This window comes from Solanum pennellii, chromosome 1 (assembly GCF_001406875.1).
Source record: "Solanum pennellii chromosome 1, SPENNV200".
Lineage (NCBI taxonomy): Eukaryota > Viridiplantae > Streptophyta > Magnoliopsida > Solanales > Solanaceae > Solanum > Solanum pennellii.
In genome coordinates, this window is record NC_028637.1 from 92,360,634 (window position 1) to 92,380,880 (window position 20,247).

Genomic DNA, 20,247 nt, shown 5'->3' on the forward strand with positions numbered 1-20,247 from the left:
CGTCTCTTTCTGTCTTTTACTCCTATGCTTCTTTTTCCTTTCTTTTTTTTTACTCTTCTACTTCTTCGTCTCTTTCTTATGCGTTTTTTATCTTCTTCCTTTTCCTTTTCTTTTTCTTTTTCTTCTTTGAGCGTTTCATCTAAAAATCCATCCTCAATCAGTTTTTGCTCATATGTCACTACTTTTATCCAAAAATAAACTGAAAAGAGGAATAAAAAAACAAAAAATTTGTACAAAATCAAGTTTTTAAGCAGAAATTTCAGATATCTAAAATTACAGAAACAAGAGTTCACCATTGATGGTCATTATAAAGCGTCAAATTTTGAATTTTACGAAGTTGTGATTAATTTGGATGGGTAATTCCTACAAATAATTAAAAATGTCGTTTGAAGTTTATATCTCAATTTTAAGAGGGTTTAATTAAGTTTATAATTGATTTTGAAAAAAAATTAGATTGAAACTCGAAAAAAAGTGAAGTTTGTGGAACTATATCGCAATTGTATTAAAGTTGTATTACAAACTTCACTCTTTTTTCTTATAGTGATATCAACCAAAATAATTTAAGAAAACACTTGTAAATACATTTATAACATAGACACAATACATATTGCAAACATCACTCATGTTCTTAGAGAATCAAGCCAAAATAATTTATAAGATACTTATAATACATAATTTATTCATGAATAATACAAGTTTAATTCAATTTATAAATTGTTGTCTTGTCTTTCGTTAGTCATGTTTTTCATTTTTAATTTTTTCTTCTAATTCAATTTTAATATTGTGTGATACACTTTTAACGCAAATTTAATTCATGTTGTAGTTTATTATTTGTTACTATTAGATTACTTGTTTAATTCGTTATTGATATAAACTTAATTCACTTTATAGATCATTGTCTGGTGTTTCATTAGTTACATTTTTTTATCCATGCATTATTCTCTCTTCTAATTCAACTTTAATATTTGTTTAATTCACTTTTAATACAAATTAATTCATTTGCAATTTATTGATTGATTTGTTATGATTGAATTACTTGTTTAATTCATTATTGATGTAAGTTTTATTCGGTTTACAAATCACATAGTGCTCTTTCGTTTGCTTCATTTTGAATTCATGTTTATTTCTGTTCTAACTCAACTTTAAAATGAGTGTAATACATTTTTAGTTTAAATTTAATTCATTTGGCCGTTTATTATGTCTCTGATTTCTTACGTTTAGATTACTTGTCTAATTAATTATTAATATATATTTTATGTAGCTTACGAATTAGAAAGTATATTTAAAATAAATAATCATTTTTTAAAAGAAATCCACTCAACATAAACTATGGATAACAAGATCACAACATGAAGACTTGTAAAAATGTTAGGCCTTGTGATAAAGAATAAAGAATACGAAATAAAATTTTTTTTAGCATTTTGTTTTAGAAGTTGATTAGTTTACTATGAAAACTCAGATCATTTTTTTGTCTTCTAATTACGTATAAACGCATGTCTAATATTATGTATGATGTTATGAAATTTTCTATGTTTATATCATTACACAATTTGTGTTAAAATGCTATATATAATTCATTTATATTATATAAAAATTATGTGATGAGAAAAAAAGTTTTAAATGTGTATTAAAAATAGTTATAATTCATTTGTATGATATATGTAAGTTTTAAGAAAAATTATAAACTGAAGCTTGCATTATGAATTAGTGTTGTATTAAACATGTATTAAAGTTGTTTAAAATTATTTTAAATAAGTATTGCTAAACATCGACACAAATAGTAATAAATAAAAAATATACTTAAAAATGATAATTATTAAATAAAAGACCTTCACTTGTGTAATTTTCACTTATACAAATACAGATCTTATTATACAAATTACAATATATAAATAAATTTATACAAAACTGAACAATTTGTATAAAATTAAATGTTTGTAGCAAATTATACAAATCAAAAACTCTATAGCAAACATAAAAATTGCTATGGAGCCTAAACATGCAAACTATAACGATAACATACAAGTATGATTTTTATGTTTGCTATGTATGAAAGTTGCTCAATTTAAAATCTATTTCTAAATATAGTTTCTCATAGTTTATAATCATTACACAGTTGAAATTTATGGTGAGATAGTATCTAAAAATCCTTCTAGTTTGAATTTAGGGACAACTAATAAACTAATACAGTGATACAACCGTGAGTTGTTCCATCACAGATTTACTACTAATTTCAGTATGTTGTATATATATACAACATGAATTTCAAAAAAAAGCATCAATGACACAACACAAATCTTGTTACTAGTAATTAGCCAAACTATCACAATGTTTAGGTAACTGGGATTACAGTACCTCTATTATGAAAATTACTCATATAAGTATCCTCATGGGCCCATCATACCTTAGACAAAAATTGTCCCAAGAGCCTCAAGCTGATTATATCTAATGGATTTATGGTAGTATCATGGTGATGTCAGTCAATTCATACAGAAAAGAGCTCAGCTGGCTATAATATATACTATAGTATAACGACGACATCTACTCTGAGTTAATACCAGTAACAGCAGAACTTTCTAATCTCTAGAAATTTTACATTGAAACGGTAAACCCAACAAGATTAATTTGAAGTGCCACCAAAAGGCTTCTGACCAGAAAAGAGAATCTATAAACTAAGAAACGAAAGGTGACAATAAAGCAGAACCAAACCAATGCCTTGCATGGAAAATCCGGAAACCAAAGGTTAGATAAGTTGCAGAAAACACATAATGCAGGGTGCAGTAACCTTGAGGTGTTCAGCAGTTGCTCATGCTCTTCTCATCCAAAGTCGCAAATACGCTGCATCTAATAACCAATTTAATAGCAGTCAACAGTCTTGCTTCGGAGATACTAAACGTATTCCTTGCTTTCCAAGTTCCAAGTTCTTCGTCTTCCCATCATCAAGAGCAACAGACACAACAGATGAGCCTTCAAAGACTTCTACGACAGTCCCTCTATGCCTGAAAAAGAAAACAAATTGAAAGATCAAACTAGCACGCCTCAAGGAAAGTGTGGTACAGATTTATATGAATGCTCTTCAGAACAATTTCATATTTAAGAATCAGCAAGGAAGCCACGCTAGTTAAACATCCAAATCAAACTACTAACTATAGATAGACATGAGTTCCTTTGATTTATCCTACTATACCTTAATTTCCAATGCAATTCACTAGCTCTAGCCTCTATTTATTGCCCTTCACTCATTGCTATCATGATTACTAATCCAGAATATCACAGCACTTGTTTCCATTTAAGTTGCATAAATTTTAAGTATGCAGATTAGTCAGCTTCATGTAACAATAAACTTACCAGGTATTATCAAACGGATGATGAAATTCCACTCTCTTTCCTTTTGCATTTTGTCCCAACTTCTGCAATATCCAGTTATCATCCAAGAAGTCATCCATTTTATTGTCCCAAAATGAATTGGCGTCCCCGTCATGGCTTCTTTTTCCTAAGATACCAGAAGTCTTGAGTGGAAAATAAGGTCCAGATCCATCGGCAAATCTTCCACCAACTTTGGCAGGGAAATGAGTAGCTTCTGAGCTAACTTTCTTAATCTTTATTGAGTTACTTTCTTTTGACACATAAACGAGAGCCAAAAGAAAAGTTACTTATAGAATAATAAAAAAATATGCTCCAAAAACTAAAAAATACAATCTTACCTTCTATCCCGGCCCCAACATAAAAAATAAACAAGTTACAACAGATCTTACCTGTTCCACCACCAAGTTTAGCTGCAGTGTCATTACTTTCTGAGTTTTCATTTTCTCTCAGCTGAGCCCGATCCTCATTACCTGATACACAAAGAACTGAAGAAGTACATACAAGAATATATTTCGATAAGGTAAATAATTTTATTAACGTGAAATTCTTCTATATACAAGAGTTATACGAAATAGTAGAGAATCTACACCATATAAGAACAGGAGTATAGAGTATTGAAGTTAATTATTCTATCTCAAGAGATTTTGCTGACTTGATCAAGCAATCTAGATATTGAATTGAAAGAATTTTAGGGAACAACAGATGCGAGAGTGCATCCAGAAGTCGAATAATAAATGAAAATTAGGAAACAACAGAAGTATTGCCACCTATCCATTTCGACAGTGTGTGTGGGTGTAGTGTTAAAATCAGAAAATAATAACAATATGCAGCATGAACTTTAATCAGTTTAGGTTATTTTTTTATTTTTTTCTGGGTCATCAGCAGCTTTCGGACTCTTCAGCTGCAAGTACTCACACAGGAAAGAATCTGAATTATGCCAGAGTGTATCCATTAAGACATCAAAAGCAGTTTCAGCATCTTGAGACAAGGGAAGAAGTCTGTGAGTGAGATGTACATCAGTGCTACTCTTTTAAGATTTGTCAAGATCATAAAAAGAAAAATGTTTTGAACTACTGGCATACACTTTTATCATTGTTTAATTAATATTAACATTGAATTGTTAAACTTTGAGAAAGTGACTTGAAATCCCCCATTGCTTTACTTTCAAAGAATTTCCACTTAAGTCATGAAGATGCAAAAAGAAAGAAAAAAACAAACAAACATCAGGTAACGTGATGACCAAAGCACAATTCCAAATATGCAAATAAGCAGCTAATTATCCAAGGAAAGGAGAAGAAATATACAGCATAAGTTTTAAATCCACAAAAATATTTATTTAAGAAGAAAATGCATTGAAGAACGTACATGAAAGATACTTTTATAAGAATCACAGTACTTTATGATATTCCTTAGCCAATTTATATGTCCTTTCTATATAACCAAGCATATTAGAGATACTTATGACTTCTACTAACAAAAAGAAACCCAAGAATCACAATATTTAATGATATTCCATAGCCAACTTATATGTCCTTTCTTTATAACCGAAAAATCCTCGAGGGCCAGTGACATAAGGTTCAAAACTGTGGGGATAATGAGCACACCCATCTACCCTTCTTCACTTAAATATCAGGATTTTGTTGGCAGAAGGGTTTCACCCATGACATGATCTTAATCCACATATCACGAGATGCTCTCTTACCACTGCAACTTATACATGAATTCCTTACCAATCATAGTTGAAAATCTCGAAGAAATAATAATGCCCAGAAGAAAACTATAATCATCTTTGTCAATGGCGCAACCTTTGGTCTGGATGAGATAACAATTTTGAAAACCGTAGCTTTTGTGTCATAAGCGATGCAAGCAAGTAGAAAAGCATATTTACAGTCATCAAACTCTACGGAGAAACCATAGTTTTAAAAAAAGATTCATACAAGTTAGAAAATGGAAAGAAAGAAGAACCCAAAAACGACATAGAATTTTTTTTACCATTTGGCCCCTTGGAGGTCTTTGGCATGCTTGTTTGAATCCCAACATCATCCCCATCCAAATGCTGAGGCTTGCTATCATTCCTTTGGACTGTTCTCTTATCCATGTTTCCAGTAACCTCGTCTATAAATTTGTGATATTTGATCCCTGCCTCATTAAATGAACATATACCTTCTGTTAAGCTACCAACAGGAGAAGAAAAGTTATTCAGTTCGCCATAGGCCTGCAATTCATCATTCTTGACATCACCAGTAATATATCCACCAGATGGAGCATCAGGATGTCCATTTTGTCCAGCTAACCCCTTCTCCTCACCAGAATCTTTTCCACATTCCTTGCTCTTTTGGGGAGACTTGTCAACTAAACCAGTAGGAGAAAACTTTAAGAATAGTTTATGTTGATTTTTCACTAGAGGAGCACTATTTTCATCCTCTGAAAAGGGTGAAATAGAAAATATTTCATCATCAACAGGCAACCCAGCTCCTGCCCTCAAAGTTGCAATTAAATCCCTATCAGCTACATCTCTCCTCTTCCAAAGCTCCGGAACAGCATTGTTAAGATTTATCGACTGAGAACATCAAAAGAGAATTATCAGGATTGAGTTCTCGATTAACTTTTCTAGTGAAATTAATCACTGCCGTAAACACACCTTATAATTATATCCGCGGCATGTTGGACATGAATACGGCAAATCATCCACTTGAAACTGAAAATATTTTTCATCACTGCAAAGCAAATACCCATTTCAAATTAAAACATCCAATGGAGTCCCTCTCTCAAAGCTCAAGTGGAAGAACGATCGAAGTTGCATAAGTTAACAGCTTTATATCACATGAATGACAGGTGAGCAAATTGGCAGACCACAAATATTCAGAATATTTATATAGTGAAGGGAAGAAGAGAACTATCTGGAAATGAAAACTAGCTCCCTGTCAAATGACTTGAATCTTAACATGCAGAATGCAGCATAAACAGCAGTCCCCAAAATGCCATTCGATCATTCAATGAAACAATAAAAGTCAATTGGGAATGATGAGACTATTCTTGGAAACACTGTCCTTAATTCGAGTTTAAGAACGCGAAAAAAGTTCTGAGTTCAGTGTTTCTCTTGTTCAATTAAATCTTATATGTACTCATTAATTCATTTCCATAATTATTCCGAAAAAAGACTCATTTCGATAACTATTTCAGGATATTTTTTCAGATTCTTCATTTGAAATAATCATAAATCTTCTGAATTGCTCCAAAAAGAAATTACTCAAATATAATAAAAAAACTTTCCTATAAAGAATCAAATATAATTGATCTATCCATTTGCCATCTATTTCCAAGTTCATCTAGTCAATGCAAGACTAACAAGCCGACACAATATGTCATCTGACTTTAACTGTGGTAGTTTGAAATCAACATTTGGAAAATATTTTTCTTTTTGGTAACCAATGTAAATTACCATTAACAAAACAAAAAACCAAAAACACCTAAAGAGCACTCAATCCCCTTATCACCCTCTAAGAAAGGTATTAAGAGAGTTAAGCCTCATATGGAACTCTAATTACATAAATCTCTCCAACAACCAACTATACTTCAATATTTACTCGCCTTTCTAGACCGTTAAACTACCTCAAGTCTATCTACAAATTCCTTCTTAATTTGTGTCACAGACGTATCTGTATTTATAGTGATGCCTTTAAACAATTTCCAGTTCCTTGCTCTCCAAACATGGTATATCATTGCTCCGCACAATGCAGCGATAAGTTCCTTGTGAAACTGTTTCCAATTCTTCCTTCTGAGTCTATTTAGAATATGTTTGACAGTTCCAGCATGAATAAGTGTTCCAGACCCAACGTTGCATTTCAGCTTGGACTCTCACTATCCATTCACAAGTAGAGAACAAGTGAATATGGGTCACATAAGTCATTTACATACTGATACTTTACGGGTGACCTCCTACTCAATATTCTTATTTTAAGATTAACTATTACCCCCTTCTCAAGAGAACACCAAATTTATGTATAAGTGTTATTATACAAGCGCCTGACACTTGTATAATATATATATTTTAAAAAAATTCAACTTATTAGTCATTATTCTAATTTTTTCACATTTTCCCCTTCTTCTTCCTTCTTTTTCTACTTCATATTATTTTTAATTTCCATCGCAACTTTGGATTGCACAATCAGGCAAAACCTGCAGAAACAAATCAATTCAGATAGTGCTTTGTGGCTTTGGTGGCGACTAGAATAATGCATTATTTCTTCAAGAGAAACTCCCATCGAAGTTCAATAATGAGAAGCACCACACACAAAAACCATGACTCATAATTGAAAGAGCTTCTGATAGAAACGAGGTTTTTAGGGGATAAAAGCAAGAGAAAATACAAAGAGAGACACAAGTATCTTGTGTCTCGTAGAACAACAAAAAATATAAACAGACAAGTATCTCGTTTTCCTTAGAACAACCTTTTCTGCATATAAAAGATATGCTACAACATGTCTACTTCTTACTACATTTCCTATTATACAGTAAATAACTATAACTACTTCATAACTATTTAGGATAAGGATAGATAACTTCTAGCAACCATAAGGAACTGTCGAATTACTACTAATAACTGTAAGAAACCGCTCAATGTCCATGGGTGGAACCTCTAGGAATTTGAGAGAATGCAAATCGTTATCTTCACCCAACTTTCTTTGCTTCTTCCTCCTTGAATAAGTATGGAAGATGTGTGCCTTATCAGCTCTATTGTATCTTGTATCCGATATTTCAAGATAAAGATCTGAAAAGGTTGTTTTGAACAATATTTAAGAAAGAGAGAATACCCACCTTGCCAGGAAACATGATGGCTGACAGACAAATTTTCTTTCAAAGAAATCTATGAACTTTTCAGCATTTCATTCAATATCAAACCCTAGAAAGAAAACTATTTACAGATGAAGAAAGAAGAAAAGAAAATGGCGCAGGGGAAGTGATTAACGGAGATAGTGCATGTCGGGTTAAGTTAACCAAGAAACTGAAGGTGTAGGAAAACGAAAAGAAAGAGAAAAGGAAGAAAAGAGAAAAAAGGGAAAAGAATGAAGAAAATCTTAAGAAACCACAATTCATAGGACTATATTAATCAAGTATAATTGATTATATTTCAACTAATAAGAAGATGACACCCGTATTGTTATAACCATTTATAGTGTTTCTTTCCTCTTCTCACGTGCTCTCAAGAAGTTGGTTACACTTTCTTTGTCATATCACCTTTTAGGAGGATATTAGTTCCACTTCAAACAAGATTAGGGAGCTTTAGGTCGCAAATAAAGTTTAAGTGTGTAAAAAACTTTTTTGGACAACCACATGATGTAACTTGTGACTTTTCCGAACTATCAATTATATAAATTAAGGAATATATTATTTAAGTATACTGAATTATGTTTTGGGCCTAACTCAGACCCCAAAAGCTAGCTCAAGAGAATTGTCCAAGACTTATAAGTAGACCACCTATCGCACCTAACCACCGATGTGGGAATTTAATCATTCTTGACCCCAGTGTTGAACATGTGGATTTTAATTTGGGGTAACATTGAGTGAGATTGGTTTTGCTATGATACCACGTAAAGTTAAGTCTTGGGCCTAGCTCATCTTTTAGGAAATGTTTTACTTCAAACAAAAGTGAGGGATATTAGGTCGTTCATAGAGTTAAGGTGTGTAAATATGATAGAACCGAGATTTTTTACTAGATAAAAAAATGAAAAGGTAACATTATGTATATTCATTGAACTAGTGCTTGGGTTGCACTAACCATATTTACAGCTTGTCAAGAAGTAAGAAAACGGAACCCTAACAGGAACCTAGGATATCTATAATGGATTCGGTGTCCTCTAAATACATTTGCTTGCTTAGTCTGATCATTTGAAGATCACAAGTCTTACTCTCAAAAAATCCAGCATTTCTTTCTTTCCAAACAATCCACCAAATACAAACTGGGACAATCCTCCATCTATCTCTATCTGCAGCTCCCGCCCCCACTTCTCCCCAACTGTATAAAAGATGCGTAATTTTGTTAGGCATAGCCCAAGCAAAACCCCCGAGCCTAATGAAAATTCTCCATAGCTGGGATGTTATTCTGCACTAGAGAAACAGATGATTGACCGTCTCAACTTCTTCCCCACATAAATAGCATCTTGAACACATGGAGAACTTCCTTTTCTTAAGATTTTCATATGTTAAAATTGCTTCTCTTGCCATAAGCCAAGTGAAACATGACACCTTGAAAGGATTTTAGGTTTCCAAATCTGCTTCGAAGGATAAAGAAAAGGTTGTTCCATCTTGATTTAGCAACTTATATGCAGAGTTTACCTTGAATGTGCCTTTGTTATTTATGCTCCATAATCTATCATGTTCATCCTTGTTTCTGTAAAAGCTTCCAGCCTTCCAAAAAAATCCGTCACGGTCTCGATTTTACCAACATTGAAATTCCTTCTGAACTGGAAATTCCATCCATGTTGTGTCCAAACCTCAACTACACTCCCTTATTTATTCACTGTCAAGTCATGCATCTCTGGAAGGATACTTTTCAAGCTAAAGTTGCCCAACCATTTATCCTCCCAAAATGAAGTATTGATGTCATTTCCTACCCTGATGGTCGTATTGATCTTCAAGAGAGGCCACAAGATTATGATGGACTTCCATAGGCTTACCCCATATTGTGTAAGGACCTCCTTTGTCATCCACTTGTTCTCCTATCCAAATTTTGCTAGAATCACTTTTTCCCATTATAGTTGAGGCTCTTAATAATACCTCCCTAACCACTTTAGTCTAAGGGCTTAGCTCTGCTTTTTTAAATTCCTTACACTAAGACCCCCATGTTTCGTCCCCCAGAGAAACTTGTAACACCTGACAAAATGTTTGACAGTTGGAATCATTTTCCTTTGTCCCTTTCCATAAGAAATTTAACAAGTCTTTGTATCACCCCGTTAGGAATAGGGAAGATGGACATCATGTAAGTAGGTAAGACATCCAAAATTGAATTAATGACAGTGACTCTGCCTCACAAGGAGATATATTGAGATTTCCATCTGGTAAGCTTTTTCTCACACTTTCAAATCACTTGGTTCCATATGTTCAAAGCCTTTGATTTGGCACCTAAGGGCATGCCCAGATAAATGGTAGGTTAAGACCTACTTCCCCTCCCAAAATCCAAGACAGTTCCTCCATATTAGAGAAATTATTAATAGGATACAACTGACTCTTTCTCCAGTTGATATGCAAACATGAGACTCCTTCAAATAGCACCAAGATTGATCTTAAAACCTATAGTTATAGCTCATTAGCATCACAAAATATTAAGGTGTCATTTGCATACCATAAATGGGTGACTTCCATGTTGCCATTTGATATTGAGGTTTGAGTTTTGGCTACCTCAAAACCCTTGAGGCATTTGTTTTCTCTGGCCACCTTTATCATGTTATTTAGGCCCTCCATAACAATGATAAAAAGGAAAGGAGATAAGGGATCTCCCTTCCTCAGACCCCTTTGAGTGTCCCCTTTAAGCAGGGGAAAAACCTTCTGGTGCACCATTTATAAGGACTGATAATCTGACAGTAGAGATGCAATACTTGATCCACTAAATCCACCTCCTTCCAAAACCCATACATGCAAACATCTTCAAAAAAACTTCCAGTTCACATGGTCATATGCCTTTTCTATGTCCAGTTTGCACAAAATTCCTGTCTTTCCTTGGGTAATTCTTGAATCTACTACTCCGTTTGCAATTAGAATGGCATCCATTATTTGTCGATTTTTAATGAATGCCATCTGTTAAGCATCTACTAGCTTGTCAAACACTTTTTTCAGCCTTTCACTCAGCACTTAGGATAACTACTTATATACACTTCCGATAAGGCTGATGGACCTAAAATTTCTGAGTTCCTTGGCACCATTCTTCTTTGTGATCAAAGCAATGTAGGTGGCATTAAAGCTCTTCTCAAAGATATTGTGAGAATGAAAATTCTTAAAGGTATCCATGATATCCTTCTTCACAACATCCCAACACTTGATATAAAACCCATTGTCTAGCCATCTGGACCAGGAGCAACTATAATAATACAAAAAGATACGAGTATCTCATATCTCTTATAACAACCTCTTTTGAACATAAAAGATATATTACCACCTGTCGAATTATTACTAGATCTCATATTATAAAATAGATAAATATAACTACTTCATAACTATTTAGGATAAAAATAGATAAATTCTTGTAACCATAAGTTAACTGCTAAATAAGTCTTAATAGCTGTAAGTTACCGCTCAATGCTCCATGAGTGAAACCTCCAGGAATTTCAGAAGATGCAAACTATTATCTTCTCCTATCTTTCTTTCTCTTCTTCCTCCTTGAATAAGTACTAAAGATAAGTGCCTTATCAGTACACCCCTCCTGGAAAGACGACTTGTCCTCAAGGCAAAAATCGGGAAACTGTGCAATTAACAAAAATTTTTGGCCATATGTCTGAAGACTTAAAATAAAAGCATCACCAACATTAGAAGAGAGGTATGTGTGCTTATAATCTGCCTTCTCAAGGTTCAACATAACATCTTTAGTCAACATTAGTTCTTCAAGGTCTTACTGAAAAGATGTTGTCATGAGTGTCTTCTAAGGAACACCTTACAGTTTATAAGTTTTCTCATTCAATTGGAAGATTAGGAACATCTCGTTCCAATAGGCTTGTATTATGTTGAAAAATGCTAGCCATTGTATACCTAATACCTAAGTTGCGCGGACTCTTCACTTTCAATGTCGCACCCGTGTCGGATTCTCCAAAAATACACTACTTTTGGAAAATCCAACACTCACTCATTGACATTTTTGAAGAGTCCAAGCAACATAGCCTAACACCATGTTTGCGCCACCTAAGGAAAAAGGGAAGAAATTGTGCTTTATGATCAAGTTTGAAACCTCAATTGACATGCTATGAAAAACGTTGTGCATTTGATAATTTCACCATTGCCTATCTGGACACCAAAAGTAGGGAAATATTGGACTGCCAACCCAAGTTTCATAACTGTTAGAATAGAAATAAGATTTCCTACTTAAAATAGAAATATGAATAGGATTAGGAATAAGAATAGGATTCCTAGTTAGAAAAAGATTCTATGCAGTATCTATAAATAGGGTCTCAATGTAACAATTCAATAATATTTTTCCCATATATTTCTCACATGATATTCAAAGCATCGGTGAGAACAAACAAGTAATTGTATGTCAATTTTTGGTGGCTGTTGGGATTGATTTGTGTCAATTTTATTTTTTGATTTTTTTCTTTATGTCGGTGTTGTGGTAAAATCAACACCACCACAAGGCTCATATAGCTCCCCACGACCAAACCCCAACCAGAATCACCGGAAAATATCAACCCAGGTGCTCTCACGCGCCGATCGAAGGTTGTAATTTCCGATGAGATCTGGTTCACGCATCAGCGCGTGAGGGCTGTTCCGATCTTTTTTTTCGAGACATTTTTCTTCTTTTGGGGTCATTCAGTGTATCCAATACAATCAGAACCCATATAGTTTTCTCCAGATCCGATCACCGAAATTAGGGTTCCAGTGATTCTCACGCAGTTTCCGGCGAAATCAGATCATTGTAGGGCAGTTTCCGGCAATATCCTAGCAAAATCAGAATTTTCAGGCCACTGTGGGTAGATTCCGGCAGCTTCAAATATTTTCAGACTAGTGTAGCATTTTCCGACAGTTTCCAGCGTACATACCAATCTATGGAGAATAGACGAGGGAGAGAACGTTTTGGAAAATCTCGATCGAAGTGTAGTCATTGTCATAAACATGAACACACTCGTGACATATGTTATATTTTGCATGGTGCACCACCCAATTATGATCCTATTGTTTTAAAGGAACATAATGAATTCCTTCGAAAACGCACAAGTAAACAAATGTCTCCACAAGTAGTTTCGATTGCCTAACCTGATGTTTCTGTTGCGGATAATTCTTTTACTTGTGCGTCACAGTAGCACCCTTGGATCATGGGTCATAGACTAGGGGGCTTTTGATCACATCTCTGGTAATAAATCACTTTTGTATGATATTGTTTATTCACAATCTCTTCCAGCTATTACTTTAGCCAATGTGATCTAAACAAAACCAAAAGGGGTTGGAAAAGCCAAACCCGTATCTTCTGTCACCCTAGACTTTGTCCTTTATGTCCTTGGTTCTCTTTTTAATTTAACATCGATTCGTCGTTTGACGAAAGCCCTACAGTACACGACAGACGATTGGTAACAAGACATGTATCACAAGGCCGTTACTATCTTACCTCTTCTAATTCCTTAACATCATGCTCCATTACAGATTCCCAGATCTAATTCACAAACGTTTGGGACATCCAAGTCTATCCAAAATGCAAAAGATGGTCCCTAGTTTGTCTAGTTTATCCATATTAGATTGTGAGTCGCGTCAACGTGGAAAAACACTCGTGCTACATTTTCACGTAGTATTGAGGATCGTTTAGAGTCTATTTTTTCATTAATTCATTCAAATATTTGCGGTCCTAGTAGAGTCAATTCCACCTTAGGATTTCGTTAGTTTCATCGATGATTACTCAAGTGCACTTGGGTTTTCTTAATGAAAGATTGTTCTGAGTTATTTTCTATATTCAAAGGTTTCTTTGCTGAAATACAAAATCATTTTGGTGTTTCTATTCGTACTTTTCGTAGTGATAATGCCTTAGAATACTTATCATCCTAGTTTCAGGAATTTATGTCTCAGGAAGGAATTATTCACCAAACATCTTGTCCATACACTCCTCAGCAAAATGGTGTCGCAAAAAAGAAATTATAGGTATCTCATAAAGACTGCTCGCACTCTCCTAATTGAATCCCATGTCCACTGCATTTTTGGGGCGATGCAGTCCTTTCATCTTGTTATTTAATTAACAGAATGCACTCTTCTTATATTCAGAATCAGGTTCCACATTCCATACTGTTTCCTTAGTCACATCTTTATCCTATCCCCCCTCGTGTCTTTGGGAGCACATGCTTTGTTCATAATTTAGCCCCAGGGAAAGATAAATTAGCTCCTCGTGCCCTCAAATGTGTCTTTCTTGGTCACTCTAGAGTTCGAAAAGGGTATCATTGTAATTCACATGATTTTCATCGATACCTTATGTCTGCTGATGTTATATTTTTTGAGTCTCAGCCTTACTATACATCTTCTGATCATCTTGATGTATCTACGGTCTAACCCATACCTCAGGTTTTACCCGTGCCAACCTTTGAGGAATCTACGGTTACTTCTACATCTCTAGTTGTAGTGCCGCCACTACTAACTTATCATCGCCGTCCACGTCCAACCCTAGTCCCAGATGATTCATGTCATGCGCCAGGCCCTGCTCCTACCGGGGACTTGCCTCCTCCTAGCCAACGACTTGCACTTCAAAAAGGTATACGATCCAATCGAAATACTAACCCACATTACCTAAAACTATAGGTGAAACACTTTCTCATTCTGGGTAGTAACAGGCTATAGTTGATGAGATGTCTGCTTTGCATAAAAGTGGTACTTGGGAGCTTGTCTCCCTTCCTGCAGGTAAATCTATGACTGGTTGTCGTTGGGTTTATGCAGTCAAAATTGGCCCAGACGGTTAGGTTGATCGACTTAAGGCTCACCTTGTTGCCAAAGGGTATACTCAGATATTTGGACTAGATTATAGTGACATTTTCACTCCTGTGGCTAAAATAGCATTTGTCCACCTTTTTCTATCTATGGTTGTCGTTCTTCATTGGCCACTTCATCAGTTGGACATTAAAAATGCTTTTCTGCACGGTGATCTTGAGGAAGAAGTCTATATGGAGCAACCACCTGGTTTTGTTGCTCAGGGGGAGTCTAGTAGCCTTATATGTCGATTGTGTAGGTCACTCTAGAGTCTAAAATAGTCTCCTCGAGCTTGGTTTGGGAAGTTCAACCCAGTAATTCAGCAGTTTGGCATGACTCAAAGTGGAGGTGATCACTCGGTGTTTTATCGGCATTCTGCACAAAGTCGATGTATTTATTTGGTTGTTTACGTTGATGATATTGTTATCTTCAGTAATGATCAAGATGGTATTACTGATTTGAAGCAACATCTCTTTAAGCACTTCCAGACTAAAGACCTTGGTAGATTGAAGTATTATCTGGGTATTGAGGTTGCTCAGTCTAAATCAGGTATTGTTATTTCCCAACGCAAGTATGTCTTAGACATTCTTGAGGAGACAAAAAGATGGGATGTAAACATATTGACACTCCTATGGATCCCAATGTTAAACACCTTCCAGGACAAGGGGAGCCACTTAGTAATCCTGAAAGGTATAGACGACTCGATAATTGCTGAGAGAACTAATATTTTGCAAAATTGATCAAATGGAACTTGTATGTGATAATCAAGTGACTCTTCATATCGCATCAAATCCAGTGTTTCATGAAAGGACTAAGCACATTGAGATTGACTGTCACTTTATCAAAGAAAAGATACTCTCGGGAGATATTGTTACGAAATTCGTGAAGTCACATGATCAGCTTGCAAATATCTTCACCAAGTCCCTCGTAGGTCCTCGTATTAATTACATTTATAACAAGCTAGATACATATGATTTGTATGCACCAGCTTGAGGAGGAGTGTTAGAACAGAAATAAGTATTTCCTACTTAAAATAGAAATAGGAATAGGATTCCTAGTTGAAAAAGGATTCTAATTTAGTGTTTATAAATAGGGTCTCAATGTAACAATTTAGATACACAATTCGATAATATTTTTCCATATATTTCGCACAATAACAATTTCTTCTGCTACAAAATTATGCGTTGAACCACTATCTACCAACATCAACACTTTATGGCAGCAAAGAGTGCCTCGAAGTTTCAAAGTTGAACCGGATTTTTTGAACAAAATTGCATGAAAAGAGATTTCACCCGAATCAGTAAGGGGGGATGTCTTCATTTTGATTACCATCAAGACCTTGCACATCTTTTTCCTCTTGCATTAACTTTAAATATGCAAAAGCCCCAAGTTTGCAGCGATGACCAGGGGTAAACTTGTCTCCACAATGGTAGCATAAGCCTTTTCCTCGCCGAATATGTTGTTCGGAATTCAGTGGGCAAGTGTTTGGAAGAGATGACTGTTGAAAAGGGCGTGTAACTGGCTAGCGGGACGTTTGAACATCAAATGATTCCCGAGCCGCTGGAGAGGAAGTCCATATTGATGAAGGTCTTGATAAAAAAGGCCAAACATGTACCTTACTGGACTGATTAGCGTTATCAAAGGCGAAAAGCACAAAAAAGCTCTAAGGTCAATGGGGCTTTAAGTGCAAAGCACAAATAAAGCATGGGCTTCAATGACAAAAGGCGCAAATGGAGGAAAGAATACAAATATATATGTTTAATCCAAAACTAATAATTATAAACATCAATGACAAATATATGACCAAAGAAATTGAAAAAAAATTATGATAAAGTGAAATATTTGGCTCATTGACAAGGAAAAGTTCGCTTTAACCTTGATGATGACATTGAAGCGCACATAAAGCGAGGCGAAGAGCTCAACGCGTTATGAGCCTCGCTTCAGGGCTTAAGCGTGCTTAAGGCGCGGCTTTGACAATACCGGGACTGATTTAGTCCTTGTTTACCTTCATATTCTAAGGCCAAACTCAACGCCTTACATACGGACCAAGGCTTGTAAATCCTAACGTCCACACGAAGGTCTTCTTTAAGTCTGCTAAGGATAACTCCAAGCAAACACTGTTCTAGCAAAGTTTGCATGCGCGCTACCTTTTTTGTGAATTTCTACCTATACTCGAACATTGATCCAATTCTTTGGATACTACACAAATGTTCATCTGGATTTTAAAACTCAGCGAGTCCGTTCTTGCATAAGTCCCTCATACTTAGGAAATTCCATCTTCGTGTAAGAACATCGATAAGTTTCTTAATGCCTACAAGTGTTATCAACATCGCCCTCTCCCATTAAAACTTTAGATTTAATGGCTCCCAAATTATTGCTATAGTGGTCAATAGTTGGTCGATCTGATCAGGAGTCGACATGATAGGTTCGTTTTGGAAAGCGTTTGTTTGCGTATTAACCATGGAAACCAAGGTTCTTTACTAGATAAAAGCAAAAAAAAAAAATACAAAGAGAGACGCAAGTATCTCGTTGAACAATTGAAAATACAAAGAGAGACAAGTATCTCGCATCTCTTAGAACAGTCTTTTTTGCATATAAAAGATAAATTACCACCTGTCTGCTTATTACTAGATCTCCTATTACATAATAGATAAATATAACTACTTTATAACTATTTAGGATAAGGATAGATAGTAACCATAATGAACTACTAAATAACTCCTAATAACCGCAAGTAACCGCTCCATGGGTAAAACCTCCAAGAATTTCAGAAGATACAAATCATTATCTTTTCCTATAATTCTTCACTAAGTATTAAATAAAAGTGCTTTACCAAAATGCTTTTTTTTAAAAAAACATGGGATGTAACTTGTGACTTTTCCCCACAAACAATTATATTATATGATTAAGGAATATATAACTACTTCCTTCTCCATCATTTTGATTTTGATTTGATATGCTATACTTGAATGGAGGGTCTATCGAAATCCACCACGCTACTGTCATAAGGTAAGGTAAGACTGCATACACTATACCCTCATCATACCCCACTTGTGAGATAACAATGTGTATGTTGTTATATTTTAAAGAATATATTAATTAAATTTCATTAATTATAAAACAACCAATTAGAAGATGAAAAAACTATAGTTGGTACCGTTCATATTGTTTCTCTTCTCCTCACGCATTTTCGGGAAGTTGGTAACACTTTCTTTGCCAATCACCTTTTAGGGGATCTTAGTTCCACTTCAATCAAGAGTAGTGAGTATTAGGTCGCATGTAGAGCTAAGGTGTGTAAATGACTTTTTTGAACCACCACGGTTTCCTTACAAATAATTATATAAATTAAAGACTATATAACTACTCCTTTCTCCATTTTTTTCATACCTAATTTATTTTGCTTTATTTGAATAGAGGATCAGAAACAATTTTTAGCTGAATCCCCGCACCCCGTATCCATACACTGATTCGTATCCCCAAACCATAAATTTTAGATCATAAAGGATCCAAACTCTAGATCAGTATCCGAGCTTGAGCAACTTAGCTATCTTTTGCACATCACATTTTGGGGTAATAATTACACTTCAAGCAAGAGTAAGGTGTATTAAGAGCCTGTTTGGCTCAGCTTAAAAGCTGGTCAAACTGACTTAAAAGCTGATTTTTGACTTATTTAGCTGTTTGGCAATACTCAAAATAGCTTATTTTAAGTTAAAAAAAACTTATTTTAAGCCAAAAGTTAAAAGCTGGGGTAGGGGTGCTTTTTTTTTTTAAGCTTATAAGCTGTTTTAAGTTGACCACATTTTTATCTTTTTGCCCTTAATATTTTTATACAATCTCCAAATTACAACATAACCCTAACATCTCTTTCTTCCATTTTTCCCTTTTCACGTTTGGCATAGCAACTTCAGCACTTTTATCCAAACACATAACTGCTTATTTTAAAAATAAGTTTGAGCACTTTCAAAAGTACTTAAAAAAAAGCTGCTTTTATTAAGCCCATCCAAACGGGCCCTAAATTCCATGTGAAGTTAAGGTGTGTAAATAACTTTGTGGACAACCACGAGATGTAACTTATGACTTTTCCGTAAAACACTTACTCCCTCTTTCCTCAACATAATTATTCCACCCGTCTCAATTTATGTGGTACCATTAGACTTTACACAATATTAAGAAAGAGAAAGACTTTTGAAATTTTGTGACCTACCATTTGTGTGGCTATAAATCATTGTGTCAATCAACAATTTCTCTCATACTAAGTTCGACCTGCCACCTTGGGACATAGCTCTGAAAATGAATTCTCGATTAGCCAATTACCTTGCACGTTGAAGTTTATCTACATGAAGCACTCAAATCAAAACTTGGACCTGCCGTGGATGTTATAGCTGCAAAACCCTAATTGTATAGATATAACCCTGAAGCTCTCTCTCTCATATTGATGAAAGTGCTAGGCACCTTTCAATAGATCAAATGACCTCATTGAAAGAATTCAAAAAAGATACACATCTGAAATAGTTGCAGGGAGGGTTTGTGAAAGGTGTGCACCTTATCACCTTTGGCGAAAGGCGAAGCGAGGCGTTGTCGCCTTTACTAGCAAGGAGAGTTGATCTCAAAAACAAGAGAATAGGCAAGGAGCAACGTGGCAAGACGAGGCACCACTTTTTTTTTTCAAAACATGACTGATTTAATAATTAAAAGGCAATATAAGGGTTTATTTGGTGTTTACTCTCTTTTCCTTTTCTTTCTCTCGTTAAGCTACGCGACCTTAAATTTGCAATCACAATCTTCAGCTTCTCTCTTCCATCTCTTGCTTCTTCGGTCCTTTGCTTCGCGACCTCATCAAGTATGTTTTCAACAAATTTTCTTCTTCTTCTTCACCTCATCTTCTTTCATACCTTGTTTTTTATTTCTGTCAGCACTCAGCAGTATGCAGTCCCCTTTTTTTAGAGTCCTAGTATTGCTTGTTAATTGTCGAATTATTGAGTCATTCAAGTTCTGTTCTTTTAATATCTACTTTATGCTATAGTTTTGAATTGATATATTTGTTAATATGTTATTGCTATTGAGATATTGGATATGTATATATACAATTAAATATTTAAAGTATTTAGTATTAATTGACGCCTCAATTCAAAAAGGCGAACGCCTCGCGCTGAAGCAAACCCTTGTCACCTCTTGCCGTCCAAAACACAGGTTGAAGGGAGCTTTTTCTGTTTAAAATCTAAACAGCTGGAAGTTCCC

General features: G+C 34.9%; 1 protein-coding gene across 10 annotated transcripts in view; it reads right to left on the bottom strand.

The window, feature by feature from the left end:
- Positions 1-2,282: 2,282 nt before the first annotated feature.
- Positions 2,283-20,247, bottom strand: part of LOC107024970 — a 36,169-nt gene continuing 18,204 nt past the window's right edge. For 9 of the 10 annotated variants that reach the window (XM_027915160.1, XM_027915161.1, XM_027915163.1 and 6 more), the window contains 5 exons: positions 6,008-6,083; positions 5,359-5,926; positions 3,756-3,851; positions 3,349-3,616; positions 2,283-2,999 (listed from right to left, as the gene is read on the bottom strand). In XM_027915160.1, coding sequence (XP_027770961.1) covers positions 2,867-2,999; positions 3,349-3,616; positions 3,756-3,851; positions 5,359-5,926; positions 6,008-6,083 — 1,141 coding nt within the window. In that variant the 3' untranslated portion in view covers positions 2,283-2,866. The remainder of the gene's footprint in view (positions 3,000-3,348; positions 3,617-3,755; positions 3,852-5,358; positions 5,927-6,007; positions 6,084-20,247) is intronic. The other variant, XM_027915166.1, reaches the window with a different exon arrangement.